The 25,126-nt window shown below is 33.8% G+C and overlaps 1 protein-coding gene across 3 annotated transcripts in view; it reads left to right on the top strand.

The window, feature by feature from the left end:
- Plc21C (Phospholipase C at 21C) overlaps nucleotides 1-16,315 on the top strand; it is a 139,609-nt gene extending 123,294 nt beyond the window's left edge. For 2 of the 3 annotated variants that reach the window (XM_069835695.1, XM_069835696.1), the window contains 6 exons: nucleotides 93-327; nucleotides 2,792-2,960; nucleotides 4,407-4,574; nucleotides 8,779-8,928; nucleotides 11,069-11,237; nucleotides 14,068-14,357. In XM_069835695.1, the coding sequence (XP_069691796.1) occupies nucleotides 93-327; nucleotides 2,792-2,960; nucleotides 4,407-4,574; nucleotides 8,779-8,928; nucleotides 11,069-11,206 (860 nt within the window). In that variant the 3' untranslated portion in view covers nucleotides 11,207-11,237; nucleotides 14,068-14,357. Of the gene's footprint in view, nucleotides 1-92; nucleotides 328-2,791; nucleotides 2,961-4,406; nucleotides 4,575-8,778; nucleotides 8,929-11,068; nucleotides 11,238-14,067; nucleotides 14,358-16,221 lie in introns of those variants that run through there. The other variant, XR_011333990.1, reaches the window with a different exon arrangement.
- The last annotated feature ends 8,811 nt before the right edge of the window (nucleotides 16,316-25,126 follow it).

Genomic DNA, 25,126 nt, shown 5'->3' on the forward strand with positions numbered 1-25,126 from the left:
AATTCCTTGTGATTAGCTTGGTCTTTGATTAAACCAAACTGTTTGCTTCAACCGTAAGGTAAGGAGTGCATAGAATGGCCTTTTTGTTGCAGTTAGTGAAGATCTAGTTGCAGAGCCATTGGAGAAGTTCATGGAGAACAAAGCAGTGAAGGAAAAGTGGCAGGAGATGGAGAAGAAACTAGAGGCATTGAAAAAGAAGCATGAGAAGGAGCGAAACAGAGTGCAGGCTCACAGTAAGGGCTCATCACACCATCACGACAACGATGGCAAGATAAAGTCCAAGTTCTATGGCCACATGCTTGTCAAGAGATTATCCAGCAAGAATATGTGAGCACTGAGCTGATTGTGTATTTTGTGCTTGTTCCCCTGCACGTTGAATGTTTTAATCTGTTATTTAATGATGCAGTATCAACTGCGAGGTTGCCTGGCATTGATAGTGAGATAGTAGGCCTATGTGGCCAAATGAGTTCAATAATGTGCCATTAAATTTACCTGAAATTTACTTTACAGCTAGGGAAAACTTCGGAAAAACCCAGCTAGGCAATCAGCCCAAGAGGAATTTAAACCCACACCCTAGCACAGGCTTATATTATGAGATGTCTCAGGTGCTGCAACAACAAATTAATAATTGAACTATACTGCAATGGCGTGCTGTGCTTACCCTGGCTATTTTAATATTAACAATAAATTGTATTTGAAGGTATTACTAGTTCCAAAAGCTAATAAATATCCATTTTTTTTTTAACATAAAAGACCTGTTCTTTCAAATCTAGTCTAACTTCACTCTGTCTCACCGGCATCACAACGACAGGTTCTGCTGTACAGAAAGTCAGTTCTCTGTGTGTCATATTCTGGCCCCACAATGAATGTTCTCTTGTCTTTTACCTTGTCTCTTTGCTTCTGGCGCATATGTGCTTGCTCTCTGTATGCAACCATTCGGTTTGTTATATCAGTCTAGTAGACTCTAAGCAGGTGCGTTTTTGGTGGTGATTTCAAATTTCAAGCATATTGATACGCAAAAGTAGAAGTGAATTGTGTTTCATGGCTGATACGAAAGTGTAAATTGAAGCATAAGTTCCATATAATGACTTAAAATATGTACATAATAGAGGAAATCCTGAAAAATTCGTTTGATTGCCGATTTTTCAGTGAAAAAAGCGAAATTGTAACTGCAGGGAAGCGTATGCTAGAGCTCACAGACTTGAAATTCATACATAAGAAAAAGGGGACGGGATAATTTCGAAATTTTAATATAAATCAATATGAAAAACTATTCGTGGTAAATACCCTCGTGAACTAGCTACGCATCTGAAATTTATGCAGCTTCACACAGCATTCACTGTCATATGCCACTAGGCATGACTTTCATTCTGGAAGGTTCATATTGCACTTTTTTGGACGTGGTGATTCTTTGTAGTGCCATTCATTAGACTGACACTTTAGTTCAGACTCGTATGCCCGTGCCCACATCTCGTCAGTGGCAACAATACATTGCAGAAATACGTCCTCTTCGTTATGGTATCTCTGTAAGTGGAGTTGAGCTATTGCATATCGGTGCCACTTCTCTGCTTCTGTCAGAGTATGAGGAACCCAGCATGCTGCAATTTTTCTCATGTGGAGGTTTTCCTTCAGGATGTGCCATACAGTTTGATGACTGAGTCTAACCTCGATGAATAATTCTCGTACAGTCCAGCAATGGTCAACAACAAGGATACCTTGCACTAACTCTACTTGTTCATCACAAATGAACGGGCGATCTGTGCAAGCCACATGTGCCGTGTCATTCCGACCCTTATAAAATGCAGGGACCCATCTTGCAGCCATCTGATACAGCAGTGCATCGTTGCCACAAGGTTCAAGTAACCCTTGATGACATTGGCGTGCATTTCTACCTCGATTTTTAACCACGATTGCTGCTCAAGTTTAGTAAACATACTTTAGAGCAGTTAGAATAGTGCTCTACATTTAACCACGCACAATAACAACATGTGTTGTCATAGCAACCAGTTTTGTGATTCAGTACTCGACAATATCTCCAACTACGATCACCAGTTGTCTCATATCGCATGCAAGTGCACATGACCCATTTCTGGCAGTGTTGCCACTACTTTATTTACAACCCATGTTTGTTTGCCTCTTGCTTATCAGTTCATTAGTGTAGAACAGGGGTCTTCAGCACAGAGCATGCTGGGGCTAGCCTCTCTTACCCGCTGAAAACGCTGTGCACTATAGTGCTCTCATAGCTGCTAGCGGGTATGCTCTCTATCTCTGCCTGTTGCACGACCGTGCACATGGGACGGCACCGCGTACCCATTGCACATTTTAGCGAGTGCTGACGACCACTGGTGTAGAACATTTTCTTCGAAATTGTTACATGAATTTCTTTAGCATTTAGTATTTGTGTGTTTATTGAAAAAATAACAATGTTTTATTTTAATACAAAAATTAAAACCTGTGATCACTCTCCTAATCAGAGGACACGATGAAAGAAGTAAAAAAGAAAGTAGAGGAGGAGAAAGAAGGGACAGAGATACAACAGGAGTTCATTGTATTCTTGGGTACACTTTTGCATAAATTGCATACTACAGAAACAACAGCACTTCACAATGACAGTTATTTAGTTATTAAATTTTATTATTTACTTTTTGTCTCTAGAATTTAAAGAATTGAAATATCAGTATGTTGATATCAATATTCATTTTGATTCAGTTGTTACAAAATAAGTATGTAATATTTGTGAGATGCGTGTGTGTTATTCATGCTAGTACCATTCTTATGTTACTTTCAACAGAGATCTCGGTATAACAACAGTGCAGCCTGACACATCTGAGTGCTCAGAATGTGAGAGTGATGCTTCCAAAGCCACGGGCCTGCCTCGTAGCCAGTCTGAACGCCTGCTGTCTCTTCGTAAAGATTACATCAATCATGAAAGAGAGCTGAGGGAAAAGTATCACAGCGTGGTGAGTTAATTCGTATGTTCCTGCACTCTGTGTTCCTCCTATCTCCTTTCACATATATAAATTTATCATTATCATCAACATCTTGTCCTTTTCCTCCCTTTTTTCTGCATCTTTTTATCTTGTTCCCCTCCTCTTCTTCCTCCTTCTCTTGTTTATTTTCCTTCTCTCTTTTGTATTCTCATCCTTCTGCTCTTCCTGTTTCCTCTATTTTTTAATTTCTTTTCTTTCACTTTCTACTTCGATTTCTTTTTTCTTCTTTGTATTCTCCTCTGTTTTGCTTCTTTTTCTTTCCTTTATTTTTTTCATTCTTTTCAACGTTTCCTCTTTTTATCCTTCTCTTTTTTCTATTTCGTCCATCTTCTTTTCTTTTTCCTCTTTTTTTCCTGTTTCTCCTGCCTTTCTCCCCCTCCCTTACTTTTTACCCTCTTCGAGATGTGACTCCCTTAGGTTCACTCCACTCATCTTCTCAACTTCTTTAAGGGCGACCAACATCCCTCTTACTCCTTGATTTGTAGAACATGGCGAGTTCATTAGTGCGTTTTCGGAGAATATGTTTCTTTATCTGTTATCTTATTTATTTATGAATCTAGTTCATCACATATAGTGAGAGTAGTGATTTTTTTCCGTCTTATATATCCAGAATGCTTGTAATAAACGTAAACACTTATTTTTTGTGTATTTATCCTATCCTGTCCTTTCCTCGCCTTTCTTGAATGGCAGAGTCACTGGCTCTTAATTGGTCTGCTTATTTAATATATATTTTTAATTTAAGAACCTCATATTATTATGTGGGTGGGATCATTACACAGATGGCTCTCTGACCAGCGAGATTATCAATCGACATGTTTTCACTCCTCTCTGCCAGAGGTCTCACAAGTCATTATCGGTAAGAATGGAGTTTTGACAGATCTAGATATAGAATTTTGCCTTTATTCATGTTTGTTCATAAAATAGTGTTTTTTTTGCATCCAGTTAATCTATAACGTGTGGCCAACAATTTTATTTTATTATATGTTAGATGCAGCAATTGTATACTTTCCCCATCTAAAGTCCCATTGCCATGAGCAAGATTGAACCTACATATCTTGAGTTCAGAGACAAACATTGTAGCCACTAGACCACCAAGGATGACTGTTACAGAGAATTATTTATGACTTGACAGTGTTATTTATTGTTTTATTCTCGAAAATGTCTTTTAAATTTCGTGCAATGATACATGTAAAGAGATTTGTATTTTTTTTTTTTACTACACGATATATCTTACCCTAAGTAATTTAAATTATTATTTTCTGTATAATTTTATGCTTGATTATTGTTTTGATCATCTTGAAAATTTATTCTGAGAGAGTACATTACTTCATATTTGTTTATTTTGAAATTATATTACGTTGTAGCTGTATGACCATTTGTAATTTATTATATAACATAGCGGTATTGTTTGTTCAGGCATTCCAGATAGTGGAAAAGCTGATGAAAACATCCCAATCCAATCAGCTCAAATTGTTGCATGCACTGCTTGAGCGGGAGACAGCTGATGTGATGCGGAGATTAGAAGCAACGCGGAGAGGGGAAGTCAAGGCCTTGTCCAAAGTACATCGAGACAAGGATGAAATGGTAATATTCTTTATTGAGTTGTATGTGTAGAATTTTATAACATTTAAAAAATAGATGCCACAAAGTTTCTTCATTGTAGATTTTTTTTTACTTATCTCTTCTTTTTATGGTACAGTGGGCTTAATGTCTAGCATCTGTAAATATTTAGTTATATTTAAAGCATCCAGTGCACTGCAGGAAGTGAGTCAGCAATAAACATTCTTTCTACCTTTAGTTCTTTATCTTTCAAGATAGATTTTTTTTAGGAGGAATAGCATACATTTAAAAATAAGCATATTTTAATGACTGTGTTGTAAAAATATTTACATTTTTAATGTGGGCTGGTGCCACATAAAGAAAGTGAACATTCAAATACATTCAAACATTTCTCTTTCCTTTCTTCTTTGTTTACTCCTTGCCTTCCTTCCTTTTCCTCATTCGTGTTATCAGTGACATAGAGTTACATTTCTTTTCACCACAACCGATGTTGTTGTTAACTAATGCTGAGCTCTTGGCAATAAAGCCATTAACTCTCTTGCTCTCCAACATTTCTTACAAACCTGATGGAGAACAATGGATTTTGAAAAGATAATGAATATCCTTAGCATGGCTTCTTGAAGTTGTGCATCATAGATTAATAGCAAGTGAAAAAACCAATCCAGACATAATTATTGACCAATTGTTTCTTCTGTCCCATCTAACTTGCTTTGCAGATAGATATATATTCAGGCCAATGTCTTAATTAGACTACAGATATCCCTGCAAGACGTTTCAGATGATTGTAGAAGTCTTTGGCAGACAGTATAGGAAACAAAAATGTGGGACTTAATAGGCCTTAAAGGTTGCAGCACTTAAGATACTGTATCTAAAAGAAAACTACGCATTAAAAATGTTAAGGGGACAAGGGAAAGTGTGGCAATCTTGTAATGCCTTACTCTTTTGATTCAGGTTGAAAGCAAGTAATTAATTGAAGACCTTCCCAGAAGAATGATGCAACGTCAAATTATTGAAATACATGACTTAAGTAGAAAAAGTAATTTTGAAGCATTCATTTATAACAATAAATTACTGCAACCAATAGTTGAATAATCTTGCATCCTTGATTAGTCAAATGATTATGTTAGTAAATATAGGCCTAGTGAAATATGCCCCTAAAATTATTTTTCTTTCTCCTGAAACGTCAATTACAGTTTTATTTGTTACATCCTTATTTCGGGGAGGTCTTCAATTAGATCTAAAATAAAAAATTAATTAAATTAAATTAATCATTGCCTTTATTTTGTAGCCTACATCAACTCAATGCTTCTACTTTTTCTGACAAAGATATCAATCCTATAAATATGAAATGATGGTCTCTGACATAGAATTGCAAGAAAAAAATTTTTGCCAAGTAAAATGAATAATGACATCCTATCCTGATACTGGGCATTCGTCAGATATATTTTAATTCTTTTCATTGCTTAGAATGACCTCTAGATTCTAGAATCTTGATTAATTATCAGTTGGTCTGCACTTCTAGAAAAGCATTCACTAGGACTGTTTGTCATGTGCTGATGCATTTTCACATTGTCTTTATGGATTTTATTCTTTTCATATAATACATAGAAAATTACTTTTCAAAGTAGGAACATTAAAGAAATTTCCATACCTTTGTTTTAAATTTGAAAACCCTATCTCTGGAAATTGTTTCTGAAATTTGTTGGTTCTGAATCTAAAATAAAAAAAAATTGTATTCTAACATTTAAGCAAATCAAAAACAAGTGCATGTCTTCATATCAGTAGTAGTAGTATTAATAATAATAATAATAATAATAATAATAATAATAATAATAATAATAATAAATAAGAACCTTTTTAAAGTACATTGTTCTCTTTTTTTAAATAATGTCAGTCTGTAATCTTTTACTAAGAAGTTAGTAGTTCTGGTTAGACATTATATTTCTCCTAAAAAATTGAAGACTTTTCCGAGATTAGTGAAATTGACTTATGTGATTGTCTAATACCGTCACTCATTTTGTCGAATTGAAAAGAAAATTCCAAAAACAAAAAGTTCGACAAAGATAGATTGCACTGCTTGATAAAACTCCATGACTATAATAGGACTAAGGTCAGTTTGTGTGTATAAAGATGCACAAAATAGCTTGGGAACATTTTTTTTTACCCTCATCTGAAAGATATTGTTTTTCTGATAATTACTGCCACGTCATAATGTCTACATATGACACTAATTTTTTCTCACAGGTAAATTCCCATAAAACATCGAGAATATGAAGTGCTATATAGAATTAAGCATTACTTCTTTAACGTTACTAAGGCTTTTTCTTGGTATTTTATTTTGCCACTTATTTATTAGTTGATAACAGTGACTTTGTTGTAATATTTGTTGCTTCGGCCAATTAATTTCAGTAAAAGAAGCATTAGAAATTTCCTTTTCACTTTTTCAATCATAAGTTCAGAAACAGAAATGAAGTCATTTTGAATTTCACTTGACAGTCTTTAAAAAGAGAGAGACAAGAACTTCAGTACTTCAATTTAATTTCGTATGTTCAGAAAACTTTCGGAATCATTATAGTACCCTCGAAATGTAAGTTTTTGTTTTCTCCCCAAAAATAAAAAAAAACAGCTTTTAACATGTGATGAACTATTTTTCTTAATCCAGTTCACATTTTTGTTGTGGTTCTTTTCTTTGTGATATGTGTAAATTGTTGAATTTAAATATTATTATAGTCACAATCATGCCATGGTATGAAAGAAAAATTTCACAACCTCGAGTGGGAATCGAACCTGCGACTTCCTGTACTCTGGTCAGGCGCTCTACCACTGGGCTATCGAGTTCGTCTCACGCCAAAGGCTTGGAATTATCCTTTCATACTGGCGACTCTGTTATAGAGTACTGTCCATAGCGTCTGATCTAGTCAGCACTGCTTATGGGTGTGAAGAAACTATACAAATGTAATCTTCATCTTACGATGTTTGGTGATGTATATACGTCCGTTGATGTGAACGGACGTATATACGTCACCAAACATCGTAAGATGAAGATTACATGTGTAAATTGTTTTGTAGTATGTGAAAATTGTAAAAGAATGGCATGAGCAACAGAACAGTTTTCTTAATTTACAACATCCATGTAATCATTATATGGTATCATACATATTTTCATAAAAATGACAGGTAGGAACTTTATTTATTCCCTTTACTTTTTGTGTCTAGATCGTTATTAAGTATCTTTTTTAGATATATCACTCCCATAGATTTAGTTTCTCCTCGTCAGTGAAACATTAGAAAAATGCACTGATAAATAATGAACATATCACAAAAATACATTTACAACATTGAGCACATCACAAAAATACGCTTATAAAAATTGCCTAAACTAACTCAAATACGAAGGAATGGGTGTCATTGAAACTTCTGCTGGTTAAGAGATGTAGTGTTTTGAAACTTCACTTCAATACTCAAATTCCCAATTATTTCCAACACCATTAAGAAAAAATATACTGAAACTACATACTGATAACATGTCCTGTGTTCAGCCTAAAGTGTGTTACAGATGATTTGTTTAGTCCATGTATCTTCCCAGTGAGGGGAGAATTTCGTTTCCACCAAACACCACGAGGAAGTGAGTCTGTCTTTGTACCCCCAGACATAATTGCCTTGCAGTTCACCTCCTTTTCCTACTTTTCACAACCCCCTTTGTCCAGTATGCAATACAAACACCATTATGGATAAGAATCATACTGTAGTGCCAGGCTCTCCAATCCATTACAATACATGATAAATACTGGGAAGCAAGATGTACAATTAATGTTATAAATTATATTTGTACTTCCTTGCTCACGTTTATTGGCTATTTTCTCTGTGCTTACATTCAAGTACCTTTCTAAGTACAGTAATTATTTGATATTTTGTAATTTAATGTTTCATTTATATTAATGGGCAATGACATTGTTAAGCCCCACTCTATTTAAAATAAAATACATATTGATTAACACTCCTATTTCATTCTAACGAACGAAATTCAGATACATCAATTCATTGTCAAGTAATTGATTTTTGTCTTTAAAATTTAATTTAAGTGACACTTCCAGCACACGTAAGGAAAGGATACTTTGCTTCCAAAACCACCATTGTAAATGATTTGGAACTAAATTTAGACGTATCCTCGTAAGAATGGCAGTGCTTATGTACATAATGTATGCTTAATGTGATTGTAAATGTTTAGATACGAATCAAACGGGAAGTGGCTGCGTCTGTGGTGGAAAAAGGTGTGAATGAGCGAGTGCGGCTGGCTAAGATATATGAGAAGAAACGAGAAGAACTGGAAAAACAACATGAGGAGGTGCGATTAAGCTTGGAGGAGGAGAAGAACAAGGTATGAATCACAGCAGTGCCTGACATCATATGATAATTGTGACCATCTTACAATCATGTTTCATAATCAAAGCAGAGGATTCCACTGATATATCATTAGTTTCAGTTTATTCAGATTTTTCATTTCAGTATGTTGCTTCATATATATGTGGAAAACATAGCTGTATTCACATCATTCTCTTTTGAATTATTCCTTGTCCATTCTTAGCTGTTTTGCTCTGAGGTTTTTCAATTGGTCCTCTTTTTCGCTTTCCCATACATTCACTCCTCTTTCTATTCTATTAATGTGTGGCGAAATTTTAGTCCCACATTTCATATCGTTGCTTAAGAATGGAGACCTCATATCTGCAATTTTCCCAAAAATTGTTTTATTGTTTCGTTGTGGCTATACAAAGCTTTCGGATTGTTCTGTGGCGAGCACATAACAAAATATCCAATAAGACATACTGTCATCTTGAAAACTGGGATACGTATTATTTTTGATGGAGTATTATATTTGCATGCAGACACTCAGAGTCAAACAGATTTAAATTAACATTCAATTTATGCTATGATACCAGATAGAAATGGTCATTGCAGGTTTTTGCTTTCCATTCGTAATTTCATTCTACAATTTGAAATTCTCGTTAGAGATATTTCCTTCTCCACTCTGTCCTAGAGTAGTGATCAACAGAATTTTTGTCATCACACTTCTCTAGCCGAATTGAAGCCGAAACAGAGAAAATGCAAAAGAAGAAGAAGAAGAAATAACTTCTTTGTCATGCTGATGAGAACCGAATAGTTCGAAACCAGAGGTTCGCAAACTGGGTAAAAGAATATCGTCCCATTTTGTGTATCACATGCCAAAAACCTTTGGCAATGATCCGCAAAAGCACAAACTTTTTTTGAAGAGTGTAAACTCTACTTGTAATTTTGTGTTTTCTCTGTTTCGGCTTCAGTTCGCCTCTTCAGCTAGAGAAGTGTGATGACAAAAATTCTGTCGATCACTACTCTAGGACAGAGTGGAGAAGGAAAGATGGCTAACAAAAAATTCCAAATTGTAGAATTTGATACACCTCCACAAATGCTAGTGCTTTGTCTTTTGACTTACATCTTTTAACTTTGCTTTGCAAACGTAATTTCATGTCCATTTTTGACAACAATCATTATTAAGACTATTATTTTTAACTACTTAATGTCTTAATGACACTTTTTCTTTTATTCTGGGATATCAAATACACAACTTTTAAGTCTCTCACTCTTTAAATCAAAATAAATTTGTCAATAATAAAATTACTGATGAAAGAGTGACATGACATTAGTCATTGTCAATCAGTGTTCTGACAATAACCCATACATTTGACTGGAAGTTCTAGTTCTGTTACTGAGGATGAATGTGATGCATTTTTGTTAAGCTATGCCAAAACAAGTGAAATCGCATTTATTATGACAGTGGATTGGAATTATTGATTCCATCTTTACCATCGAGAGAAAAGTTATGTTATTTAAAATTGACTGTAAGCATACATTTTTTAATAATCAGGCAATTTTTGCGACCCCTTTCACATAAAAAACCTATTTCACCTATTTCAGTAACCTAAAAATCAAATCCCTATTTATTACTGTATATTTAATTTAATTGTAGTAACAGATTTTTTAAATATTGACAGAACATTATTTTTTTGTACCTTTGTTTCTAACTTTATATGCCAACTGTATTATTTTCTGTATCTGTCTAAATATTACATACTTTTAGCGGACAGCTTCTATAAATTTATATATCTGTAGGAAACTTTGAGCGCATAATTTGATTGAAGAATTTTTTTCACCTCAAGGATTAAAGATGATGCTTCAGTAGTAACAGTGTTTGAATTTCATCACCATACCTGCTGTCAATAAGGGTATCACGATGTCAGTAAAGAGTAGTTGTATAATCTGGTGCAGGATGCATCACTTTTTAGAATGTCCTACAAAAATACACTCACTAAGTTTTTAAGCAAACAGGGGAAATTTTGTGAATTTGCCTCATTTCTAATGTGCACAGTTCTGTTAATCCATGTAATGTGGAAACATCTCGGAATATGAAATTATTTTGATATGTTGTAAATTCGATTGACAGAGATTTGAATGTATTTGTGACTGATGTGATGTTTACTTTGCAGACACTGGCTGACTTGAACCGTAAGTATGAGGACCATGTCGCAAAAGTGGAGGAGGATCTGCAGCACCAACATCACACGCATCCAACTACAGCTGCTGGGGGGATAGCGACAACGAGCACAGAGCATGTCGCACAGTGAGCCAAGGCAGCCATCCTGCAGCAAACCAAAGGTAGCAATGCAAGTGTAACAAGATTTGCAATGCTCACAAAGTTTCAATTCTTCCGTACAGTAACCCTTAAAATCAACCTTTTTCATGACAGTTTGTACATATGTAAATAGATTTATCATATTTGTCAATCTCCAAGACGCACTCTTTTCCCCTAAAAATTGGCCTTAAAAACTGGATGAGCCTTATATCAAAAGTTGAAATTTCATGTGGAATTTTGATTGACTAAAGTCTGCTAGTCTGTATTCACACAGACACTATATATGAAGAATGATATGTACCGGTACTAAATTTTTTCTTAAAAATTTCTATGGAAAAAGGGACGAGCCCTTATAACGAAAGCTGAAATTTCAGGTGACATTTTGATTGCCAAGGTCTGCTAGTCTGTGTTCATAGAGATACTATGTATGATGGATGGTATGTACTTACTTTTTTCTCTCCCAAAAATGTGTATGGAAAAAGGGACGAGTGTCTTATATGTCCTTGCACATTATAGGCCAGCAGATATGGTACTTGGACTTTCATTTACACAAGTTGAGGCTCTTTCCGTGCAACAATGTTGAAATTAAGTTGTTGACGGTGATTCAATGATTGCCTTGCAAGTACCGCATGTTCAAACTCAGTCAAGTGTGATAAGTTTTTAACAGAAAAAATCCCAAATTTGATCTCTGTCAGAATAATCGCTCTGTAATTTTTATGTCTAAGGAAAGCATAGAAAAAATTTGAAATCAAAATCTTTTTTGGAAAGAGAGAGAAAAAAGTAGTAACTTCGAAGTGATCTGTTCAAAATAGACATTCACACCTTCAGAAGTTGATAAGCGGCAAACATATTTATTTTCCACTTTAGATGGGGGAGGAGTCAAAGCAAGAGAAATGTTGAGAAAGAATGGAAATTGGTTTTAAAAGTTGACACTCTTCAAAATCTTTACTGGTTTCTGAGTACGGCGAATTAAAGAAGCGTTTTTGCTTGACGAAAAACTCAAGACTCGATATTTTGTCTGTTAAAAGAGAAAGATTTCTGGGATATTAAAATAAAAACTCGTAAACTCTAAATATTAATTGTCATGTGTGGCTGTTACTGTAAAACACAACTTTTGCCTTTCGTTTATCACTACTGCTTGCTTTACTCAGTGGCATGATCTAACAGGAATATTCCTTCATACGAACGAGAAATGATCTGCTTCTTGTGCAGCATATAAAAATGAAGGGAGAATTGTAAGATTGTGTCGATTGTGTGTTTGTTTCTTGTTTTCTTATAACTATTATCTTGAGTGATGCAGATGTTCTAAACAATGGCGCTCTTGTTCAGAGTACGTAAAGTTCTAACACTGCACTAAAACCCGAGCCTTTATAATAATTGTACCTTATCTGCTCATAAGTATGACAAGGAGCAACCAACAGTACAAGGCACTGAAATAGCCAGCGACCAGTGAATAAAGTAGAGCAGAGTTCAACTTCGGTCGCCCTCATCTCTGGATTAGCGTATTTGTTTGCTAACCCTTCTTATACTGAGTGAATTTACACAGCTGCTCCAAAGTAGCGAGCAAATAGCAAATGAATGCACCCTGTGTCATATGCCCTTTATCTAAGGTGTACATATAGAAAATTGCTGTCCTGCTGACAAGAGCCATTGACTTAGCTAATGCGTTGCGTTTGAAATTAACCATTATGTCACTAATTTTTCTCCCTTTTCAACATAGTTATGTTTTGTGTTCACAGTCAACAGAACTTTTTATAAAAACTGTTTAGCACTGCATATCTCATTAGCAAGCCCCAGATTCTTAGGTTCTAACCCATTCTATCTCATTACTCTCGAAATATCACTTTTCTTTTTTGTTTTATGTACCAACAAATAATGCACTTTAATTTTACAGGATCTAAAAAGACCTAATTCTTAAGTTGGGATCTAAAATTACCTATTTTTAGGTTTGACCCCAATCCTACCTCTCTTTTCTTGAGACAGAGGGTAGTGTCATCTGCCATTGTACTACTTTAGGGATAGATGGTTAGTCAAAGTATGGTGGTTAAGGGTTATAGGATTATTATTATTATTATTATTATTATTATTATTATTATTATTATTATTATTATTATTATTATTATTATTATTATTATTATTAACTGGTACAATAAAGTACGAAAAGGTACCATCATTAAATTTTACAAAACAAAGGCAATCCCTGCCTTAACTTATGCATCTGAAACATGAACATTTCAAGAATCAAAGCAGCAGAAATTAGATTTTTCAGACCAATAGCAGGCTACACACTACTGGTTCATAAATACAGTGAAGATATCCGAAATGAATTGCAATTTTCAAGCATATACTTCACAATAGAAACCTACAGAAACAGATGAAAAGACCACGTCACAAGAATGGAACTTCAAAGACTGGCACCTAAGTTATTGTATTATAAACCTATAGGGAAAAGGAAAGTTGGACGTCCAAGAAAACGTTGGGCAGATCTCGCCGAAGCTGGAACAGGTCATGAGGCCTAATCCATGAAATGGGTGGTGGTGGTGGTGGTGGTGGTGATTATTATTATTATTATTATTATTATTATTATTATTATTGTTATTGTTATTGTCTTTTTTTTATATTCTTGTTTATTGTATTGTTTTGTATTGTGCTGAACTTTAATTGACTTCTGGCTGTTGTACAGCACATAAATATTAATCATAAATAAATAAATTATTAATATTATTTTGTTATTATTTTTATTAAAATGTTGTATATATTTAATAAAGTCAAATGTAATTTTTTTTAGTTAGTTAATTCATTAAAGCATATTTAAAGTGTGAAGACTAATCACCTCTATATTGATTGTTTCAGAATTTCATACATCCTCACCTCCAAGTAGTTTGGACGCTGATCCAAAAGGGGCACGCAGGTTAGTATTACAATGACTGAAGTCCTGGCGACAGGATCATAGGAAAGCAGCGGTCGGACAACTGAATTCAAATATCAAGAATCTGCTGTACATGTTAGGACAATCAGTAGCTAGGCATACTCATCCATGTATCTGTAACAGAGGAGCTTTTACCTTGGGGAGTATGCAATCAGGGTAATGAATACAACTCTATGTGATATGTCTCTCTTTTTTTAATTATTATTATTATTATTGTTTTGTGGGGTTACAGTTTTTTAAAACCTTTAACCTTCTGCAAACGCCTAATCCAGTAATGGAATGGGTTCTATTGTGATAACTAGGTACTCGAGATCAAATAGTGGAGAGCTCAAGTTGCGAAATGAGGGCTTCTTGCCCTGCATCCATCTTTTAGTCCAGTTTGAGCTCTGGTGTGTATCGTTCAGACAAGTATTTACCTGCATTGGTATTCTAAATTTGGTGTTTTTAAAAATATGAATTTTAATATTGCGGGCTCCTACATGTTTGTGTGTTCGAACTGTATAGTAATAAATTTAATTGTTTTTAAATTCAACTTACGCAAGGTAGCTATAACTTATGAGTGTTATTAGATATTCGTATTATTGATAACAAAATGTTTAAGATGCAGAAGTATCTATACCAACAAATGTTTTTCTCAGTATATTTAATTTGCATTATTTATCATGATATTGCTGTAGCTTCTGTAAGTTATGGGCCTCCACAAATAACTTCTGTATGTGATGGCCTCTTCTATAAGCAATAGCTTCCACCAAGTAACTTCTGTAAATCATGATCCTTCACAAATAACTATGGAAGTCACAGTCCTCACAAATAAATAACTTTATTTGTGGGTGCTTGTCCATCATTCAGCCATTTCTTATTCTAGTTAATGAATTGTTTTGACAGGAGTGTGGAAATACTGTATAAATATGTACAACAAATTAACATTTCTAATAATTGTTGATATAAACAAAAGGTTGAAAAATAATGCTCAGAGAGTACACATACAATTTATAGTTAAATTCTGTCGTCTTTACTGTAAATCTACATTGCTGCTGTTGCAAGCTGAAGACAAGAAGCTCCTCAAGATCAAAAGTGATTGAGAATAATGCATTACCTTGAAAGTGATGCACTGTAGTATTTACTGTTTAGTAAATGACTTTACAGTAGAAACAATAACATATTTATCTTGATGCTATATTTTACGAGATTATCTCAAGAGATAACTCCATGTTGATATAATATGTTGTATTTATTCAACTAATACAAAATGTGTCATATTTTCTCACTATGCACAGTATGAAGGAAAAAGATTGTGATGTTGCAGACAAGCGAATTCGAGATTTTCACAGAAATAACGTTTTCATTATCTGTGGACTGGGAGAGTGATTTTCAACTGCCATCTTTCTGTCTTGTGAACTATTTTACGGATTTTGTTCATAGTATCTACGAGTTATTTCAACTTCTGTTCTGGTTGGATTATCATTCACCTCTTCTGGGACATATGGACATGAGGCTAGCAGCCAGCTGGTTGGTCTTGGCTCTTTATGGGCTGTTTGCGCCATAGATTATTTAGTGGAATTATTTTTTATCGGTTTTGTGAGAACATGTTGAAAATCACTTTCCCTGTCCACAGATACTAAAAACATTATTTCCTTGAAAATCTCGAATTCCCTTTTCTGCAACATCACAATTTTTTCCTTTATACTATATATACAATGTGAAATGAAAATATGACAACTTTTGTGTATCATTTGAATAAATATGCGTGTAGAATAAAATAACTGTTATTAAAATATGACTTCGACCATTACTTTTTCAAAAATGTTTGAGATATTAATACTTACTTACATAATTATGTATCCAGTTGAAAATTTTTCTGATGAAAAACGTTGATCTTGAAGATATGTATAAGAATTATTTTTTCAAATTCAACGTAATTCCATCTCTTAAGGAAAAGAAAAGGACTTCAATTTTTTGTAACATATTAACATCTACAAAGTTATTTATCTTTTTTTTTTATCCTTGGCTTTACATCATTTGCCAAAGTGTCCCCACCTAAGAGAAAGCTGAAGCTGTAGTTCTTTTTGCTGTTTTAGACATTGCTCTAGGTGCATCTAAGGAGATGACACCACATGATGATTAATGGAGCAATGGTGGAATGCTGGTAGAGGGACCGAGAGTACCCTACAAAACCTACAACCAAACACCTTCTTTGTCCACCACAAATTTCAGTTGGACCTGCTGGAATTCGAACCCGGGATACCAGCATGGAAAGCTGATGCTCTAGCCATTCAGCTAACAGTATCATGTACTAAAGTATAACCGCAATTAAAAACTCATTTAAATTAAAAAAAGTAGGATCTTAAAGATGCCTACTTCAATTGCTTTATAAAATTATCCCTAGTTATAACTAAAGTAGAGCAAATAAAAGACTGTTTTAGGCAACTATTTTATCAGAAGTATGCATTAAAACTTACATGACACATACAGTTTAAGAGAGAAGAAATGCTATGCTGCTACCAGAATTGTCCATTCTGTCATGAAAGATCATCACTGGACACGACTGCCTAGCAAAACACCTGCATAAGATTGGCATTATTTCATCACCAAATTGTGTTCTGTGTGGAAGAGATGAAGCCATGGACAGAAACCATTGACTTAAGTTCAAGTCTCTCCCAAACATTCCTAACATCTACGAAAAATATTGGACTGTAAGATGGCTGATGGCTTAATTACTAAGATAGCTGAGCAACAACAGTTTTGCTTTCGATGGATTGTTCATAAAATATTTTACTTGAATAGTTGTCTTTCATAATGCTGAAGCTGATGGTTGGTTGACTTGTGAAAACTATTACTCCGTATGTATGTATTGCTGTTAATTTCGAAGTACCCATTTTCATAAATAATAATATAATATTCCAAGTAATTATAATGTTTTTAGAGTTGCATGATGGAGAATTTAGTGTAAAATTAATTACATCTGTTTAAATCGAATGATTCGTAATTTAAGTTGCATATCTTACTACTGTCTTTAATTAAAGAAAATAAAAGTTTATTTTCTTCTTTGCGTGCACAGTACTGTATATGTTCTCAATTATTCATGTGTTGTCAGTAATACTTAAAGAAGTTTTTTCTGTGTACTAAGCTTTAATGTGTTGTTAATATTTCATGACACTCAAGCAACCGTACCGACAATACTGGAACAACTTTCAAAATGGTGCAGAAATAATTTAATGAAAATTAATACTATGAAAACTTTTTTCAGATTTTATTTTAAAGTCAAAACCATTTGAGATTAATGTGCAATATGATGATATTATTATTTTACGAAGAGCAGAAAATTCAAAATATGTAGGAATGTATTTTGATAAAAAGTTAACTTGAAAAAATCGTTTTGAATACATCAAAGAAAAAGTAAGTAATAGATTTAAATTAATAAAAAGACTAGCAGGCACAAAATAGAACAGTTCTAGGAAAACTTTAATCACGACCTGAAATATGTATTTAAATCTATATTAAAATACTGTTGAGAAGTGTTCCTTAACAGCATCCACAAAACAGAGAGAATCCCTTGGAAAAAAATCAAGCCTTGCACTTAATAATTGGTGCAATTAAAACTATTTCTATTGAAGCATTACAAGTCATCACTTTAATTAAACCAGTAGATTTAGAATTTGACATGCAAGCCATATTAACTTATGGAAAATTAATTAGGCAGCTAAACTATAATACATGGACTAGATATCTAGATTCTAAGCCCAGAATAAAAACACAAACTGGATCTATACAAGAAATGATCAAATTAAAAAGTATACGAAAACATAAAGAAAATGCATTACATAGTAATAATAATGCAATTGATACTATCTTGATCAGTTACATTCTGGACTTAAACAATAATGTTAATAATAAACATACACTCCCTTCTGAAGCAAAAGCTCTTACAACAGAAACAGTCAATACATTATTATCCATCAATTGAATGGACTCATACTGTCTGTTCTCTCTCAGATGAGATTGAAGGAGCTGATGCCATTTCTTCTCTTTTTCAAGACAGTAGGCGAATACGTCACAAATTTTGATGGTGAAATTGAAGCAATTTTTACATCTCCACAAAACATATTTATGCAGTTGCAACACTGCAAGAAAATTGTAATAATATCTGAGTCAAGCAATAGCATCTGTCCCATGTCCAAAAATTGAAAAAAATTAAGAATAATCTTAACATGATACAAGAGATTTAAAATTTAGGTAAAAACATAACTTTACAATGAATTCCAGCACATTGTGGCATAAATGGAAATGAGAGACGTGACATGTTAGCAAAAAGGATAAAAAAATTCGTCATTAAATAACCCATAAGTTTTCATGAGAGTCTATAAAACAAATCGTAAGAAAGAAAATCACCTGGAATTATAATTGTAAATTTATCCGAGAAAATAATAATTCTAATTGGAGGAAAATACTTCCTGGATTGATACCTGAAGTACCTCGCACATCAGCTGTAGCCATGTTTATGTTGATCACTGGACATGACTTTTTAAGCAAACATCTCTACAGGATGGAAATAACAACAACAACAAACTGTCTCCTATACCATCAGGAAGTATAGATGGATGTATCACAAAGAAATGTGTGACATTCTTAAGACACATCATGATTTGATATCAAAATATTATGGGAAGCAAGAAAGAGAATAACTTTGTTGTTAAATCTAGAGCATTAGTGCATTACATACATACATACATACATACATATTTCATGAATATTACAAATGCTGTATGGAACATTTGGCACAAATTTTATATGCAGAACCTGAATCACGCAAGTGAAAGTGGGTAGGCATTGGATACATACATACATTTCGCACAAAACCTGCTAAGAGAGCAGCTAAATCCCTGTAAATTTAAGTGAAATATTAGAATTATTTGTCCCACATTGTAGCATTGTGGTCTAAGGCATCATGCCTACAATTCACATTATGGAATACATGCTGGTTGAGTCATCATGAAGAAGGAATTTTCTCACGAAGGTGGTCAGTGTGTGGGACCAGTGCCCATCCAACATCATGATAAATTTGGGGAACTATGATAGGTAGCGAAATCCAGTTTCAAAAGTCAGCTATAATGCCTAGAGGGTTCATCATGCTGACCACACGATACCTTTGTTCTGGTTGGACCTCCGGTGAGGCATGTGGATGTGAAGCTAGCAGCCAGCTGGTCAGCCTTGGCCCTTCGTGGGTTGTTTGTGCCACAGATTATTTATTAGAATTATTTTTCTGTCAGTTTTATGACAGTGATTAATTTGTGGTAGAAAAGTTCTTAATGGAATTCGCAGAATTAAATGATTAATTAGATCGTGTGAAATAGTTGCAGCAGTTTGTACTGTTACAGATAACTTTGCAATGTAAAAATAATGGCAAAATATATCTAATAATATACAACTTACCACTTTGGAGTGATAACCTTAAAGTTTCGAGATTAAAATTGTGAGTAAAATGATGTTATTCTATTATTGCTACTTAAAAGTAAATACTCTTGCGAAGAGATCATTGTTCTTCAGCTCGTATCTTATTAATTACCTTCTTTACGTAAAACAGCAAAGGCAACTGTATTAACCTTTTATTATTTTAAGAAATGATCACTGTAAAATATCAAAAGATTTGTGTCGCATTTTGTCTAAGACGACTGTTTTATGTCTTGTTTTAATTGATGCTAAAATGAAAATTTAAATTAGAAAATCATGAGTAGACTAAACTTAAGTTTTCTACCATTTGGATACTTTTGAGAGTGCATTATTACAGAATGCACATTTAGGTAGAGAATATTCGAGTTACACTGTTCAGTCAGCACAAAAGAGCTTCCTAGGCTTGTATTTGAGTGCTAAATCATCATCATTATCACCATCACCACCACTGTTTTCATATCTGAACCGGCATAAAAGAAGTTGCACAAATTATTCATCAAGCCCTTAGTATTAAACTTCGTTTTATATTTTAAATGTCATATTGTGAAACTATTACAAAATAGAGACATAAAATACCATGTATGTTGGAATGGAGCTATCACAACACTGTCGTACATAATAAATTGTATATATTAATCATAAACATTCAAAAGACAAGCACTAATGTGATATATTCCTCAAAACTTGTAAGAAAAACATAACATTCAGAAAAGGAAAGGACATATTGAGAGCTTTCACGTTATTAAAGATTTGGATCACTTCAAAATAGTGTAAATGTAGTTATTTTTTTGAATGGGTTGATAAGAAGTGTCTTCAGTCATGAATGAATGTTTCTATGTCGACTGACACCACAATCACTGATATAAAAAGAAAAAGAAATGTTATCACCAACACCTACAACATAATTAGAAATTTTCTTAATTTTCTTGTTCTAAACTGAAGATTGAAACTCTTGCTCTACCATTCCAATGGTTATAAATCCACATGAAAGAATATTTTAATGTGATTATAATGTTGCTTCTATAGACAATATAGAGATGCGCAATCAAGTTTCTAAAATAATTCATCAACAATCTATGAACGAATAGAAGTTTTTTCATTCATTTACTCCATTGTATAGGCCTAAATTCGATTCACTTCTCATTTTGGAAAATTAAGCAATAATTATATTGGAACAGATCATCACTTACAAAACATTTATCACAGACATCTAATACCAACAGTGATGGTGATGTGAACTTACTATGACAACTTTTAAAGAACAGAATGTGAGGAACCGAAAAATTACCAAAACTTGAAATGTGGAATAAACAGAATTTCAAATCTAATAGTAATTTCTGCTGCAAGAGTTGTTGTAAAGCACCTTCATATACATTTCGAGGAACATCCTGTTCAAAAGTACATTATATTATCATAGAACAGAGACATTTAAAAAAGGCCATGTATCCCACCAGAATACCATAATTGAGTGCTGTTAATGTTATCATCATAGTCATCATCATCATCATCATCGGCGCTTGATTCACAGAAGTATCTGAAAAATCCAATTAAAACATTTAACATTTCCACTTTTTATAGAGTCTTGGCTTAGTTATGGATCACAATAAATTGTAAAACTGGATGCTTCTGCACCTTCAACCAGGATAGCCTGTGTTATTGTTCAACACCAATTAATTTTGCTTACACTTCAATGTGAAATGTTCCTTTGTTACTTTCTGTATATATATAAAAAAAAATATTGTAATATTTCACATACCATTCTTAGTATCAATGTCAGGGATGCCAAAACAATATTCTGTAACTTTTAATTGTCATATCATACCAAAGATTTCAAAATAATTGATACCAGTATTGCGATATAAAAATTTGTACCATTCCCGTCTGCCCTTGTTATTTTATTATTGTCAATGTTAAGAGAGTGAGAGAGAAAGAAAGAAAAAGAAACAATATCCAGGTATTAGATTGTTTATCGCAATATTGTATTGAAGTATTGGTATGAATGAGTGGATTCATCCAGCCATGCTGGAACAAATGAACTTTTTCAGGGTTGGAATATTTTGATGGTTCATTCTAAGTTTCTTGTTGTTTTTAATTTTTAATGAAGAAGACAATCAATTATTATTGTAGATTAGTCGTTGTGTGCCTATATTTATAAGGGCATAGTATGAATGCATATGGAGAGAAAGGGAAGGTACTTAACGTTGGGGTTAGGAGCCAGACATTTCCACGTCCTAGCCTCTTCGAAACTTGTAATTAATAACAGTAATTAGTATTTTGCATTCGTGTTCAGATATATTATGTATAACGTGTATATATTTTTCATCTCACCCTCCTCTGGTTTATCTCACATACTGGTTCTAACCTCCCAACACGGTCCCTTCTTGACCCAGCTCCTTACTTCGTGATATTGTCTGTCCATTGCATTCGTATTTGTCCATTCTGAGCAGTCCTACTCCACATGTGATTACACCCGCCCTTTGACGGCTGTTGTCATCTTGCATACATTTTTTAAGGATTCTGAGTGAATCATTAAGGTTCAGAATCAGTTGTTGTCTGTTGAGTGATAAACGTGTTATTGTTCATTGTTATGAAAGTCTGTTTTTGCTTTGTTATACTTACTTTCCTTCCTCCAAGCATCACATGAATTTTAGTTTCTCGAGGTTACAATTTATGTATCATACAGTGACGGACAGTAACTAATTAGCCATTTGAAACAAAACAGTATCCATTATAGGAAAAATATGGTTTAAATTAGAATTTAAAATCGATATCAGTCGTGTAGTTTTTATTAGGAGAAATCAATCTTGTCACAGTTGACATTGGAACAAAGGCGACAGTAAGAATTTCCATTATCGTCATTTTTGTCGGATTGTATACTGGTACATTTCTGCTGGATGTCTAACAATGGTATGATTAATTTGAATAATTTCAAGGGAAAAAATGTTCCGGGGCCGGGTATCGATCCTGGGACCTCTGGTTGAACGTACGTTCAACGTTCAACCAGAGGTCCCAGGATCAATACCCGGCCCCGGAACAATTTTTCCCTTGAAATTATTCAAATCTGCTTTACAGGGAGCTTTACCTGAAAGACTAGATTTGCGTAATGGTATGATGTTGAGCATCACTAGTCACTCACCCAGTTGTTCTGTAATGCTGTGAATCATGTGGCCAGGTGCAGACTCCAAGGAATCACAGTTAAGACAGTTGAACAGCAGTTATCAATGAAAGATTGTTGTCTTTATACAAGTAGTATTATTGTGCTTTTCTCTTTAAAATGACTCCAAAGAAAAATGCTATGAATTTTAATAGTAAAGATGTCTAGAAATGTTACTTGTTTGGAAGTTAAATTAGTCAGTTTCTAATACTCGTGGAATTGGAGTTAATCCATTTTGTTTCATGCTTTCCAGGTAATAATTTGCAAGCTGTGTTGTATCAGCTTGGAAATTAAATTATTAGCACTATTAGTTATTTCGAAGCAGGTAAGCATATTTTAATGTGCGATTTTATAACCTGTAAGAATATGCTTTCACAAATAAATGACTGGTTGAACTCTTGGAAAAAAACAGTTGCTGGATCACTGATTTAAATTATTCTATTATCATTATTTCAATAAACATTACAGTTTTCGGGAACAAGTAAATGATGATAGTGGAAATTTTACTGTAATTGCATTGTAGCAGAAGAACTTTAAAGATGTTTGTGTTGTGTTGTTTGTCCGTCACTGTACACATTTCATGTCGATGCAGTCCAATGCGCCATACTGACACACAAACATACCACAAAGTGTTGCGAGTTAGTTTCTTGAAATCTGTGATAATACAATTTGTTACCTCATTTGTTGCGTTCGGAGCTGTGTCGAGTATGGGCGTTGTCTCATTCCCATAAGTCCTTTAATGATTCTCTATGCAGATAGAAAATGTAGTGCAAAACTGATGACTGACCTTTTACAAAAAATGACACAAAGTGTGTGATGTCTCTCGCGCTTCTAGGTCCTGTCTGTTGTATACGAGCTGTGTATCTTCTGTATGAAACTGTCATTTTCCCTTCTTTTAAGAAAACGAACAAAAAAAGACCAAGGTACCAAGTTATGTATGTTACAAACACAGTGCATTCATGGGAAGTCAAAAATAAAAAATAATATTTCGTTTTATTATGCATTTTGTAGGAAGTCTCGCCTAAGCCATTGAGCTGTATAGGAGTTAGATTCAGTATTACTGTGTCATGCTTAATTGGATCTTTGAAAAACGGAGACATTAGTAGTGATTCTGTGTCTATGTGTCTGAAGTGTTGTTTGGGTGTCCTCTATGTGTTGTTTGTGACAGACGTATGTACATATATATTTTTCTTGTCTCATGACGCAGCTAGCACGACATTTCCATTTCACCAGAGATCCTGGTCGACATTCAGGTGGTTCAGATGACAGGGCATCTGCAGTTGTGCACAGGTCACTCACACTTCAGAAAATCTTAATACCTCTCAGAATTTCACGTTATGCATTTAAACATAGCATAATACTTGTTTGAGAACAAAATGTATTGGTCAAATCGCTATAATTATGGTATTACAGTTGTAGGACAAACAAATTGAGTGTTTCACCAAAAGACCTAAGATGATATTCTATATATACCTCTAATAATTGATACGTTTTACAGTACATTTATATTATTATTATTATTATTATTATTATTATTATTATTATTATTATTATTATTATTATTATTATTATTATTATTATTATTATTATTATTATTATTATTATTATTATTTTATGCCTTAATTTATCGACTTTAAAAAGAAAAATAATGATTCTTTCAGATTATGATTTCAGACTAATCCACCCTTCTTTATGTATACACTATGCTTCGCCCAAGGCAGACAATTTTCATTATTATTTTAAAGTTAATAATAATAATAATAATGGTTAAAACCTGGAACACCCTCTCAGTCTGAGATATAAATAGGGAGGGCCCTTGCTTAGGGTAACTAGGTGACGAATCTAATGGTCACAAAGGGTAGGGATAATACACGTGATGGCTAGACAAAAGCCATAAGACAGCAGCCTCGTCACGTCAACCTCTGCGAAAGGTTGGTAACCCTTCCACATACTTAAGAGGACAGCTGGATGGATTTAGCTGACAACCAAGTTTTATAAAACAGTGGATGTACCCACTTTTCTCTACGGTTCCGAACTAAACATCTATGTCATAAAAAGATAAAATAAAAGATTACCGTGACAAGTGGTTACAACATATAAATAGAATGTTAGATACAATACTCCCTAAATTAGCCTGTGAATACAAACCAATGGGAGCGAGAGATATTGGAAGACCCAAAAAGTATTGGCGAGAAAGTAGAGAGTTTCTTTTCTGTAGGAGATGTCCAATACTGTTGTTTAGATGATCAACAATGGGTTTAACATTCTCCATAACCCTGTTTTATAGTCCAGTGCAGCTGGTTGTGAGGAATATGAATCACATTGTATATGTAACTGATAAGCAATTTGTTTATTTCTTAATAATTTTCCCTTCCTCCTCC

Source organism: Periplaneta americana, chromosome 9 (assembly GCF_040183065.1).
Source record: "Periplaneta americana isolate PAMFEO1 chromosome 9, P.americana_PAMFEO1_priV1, whole genome shotgun sequence".
NCBI classification, from domain to species: domain Eukaryota; kingdom Metazoa; phylum Arthropoda; class Insecta; order Blattodea; family Blattidae; genus Periplaneta; species Periplaneta americana.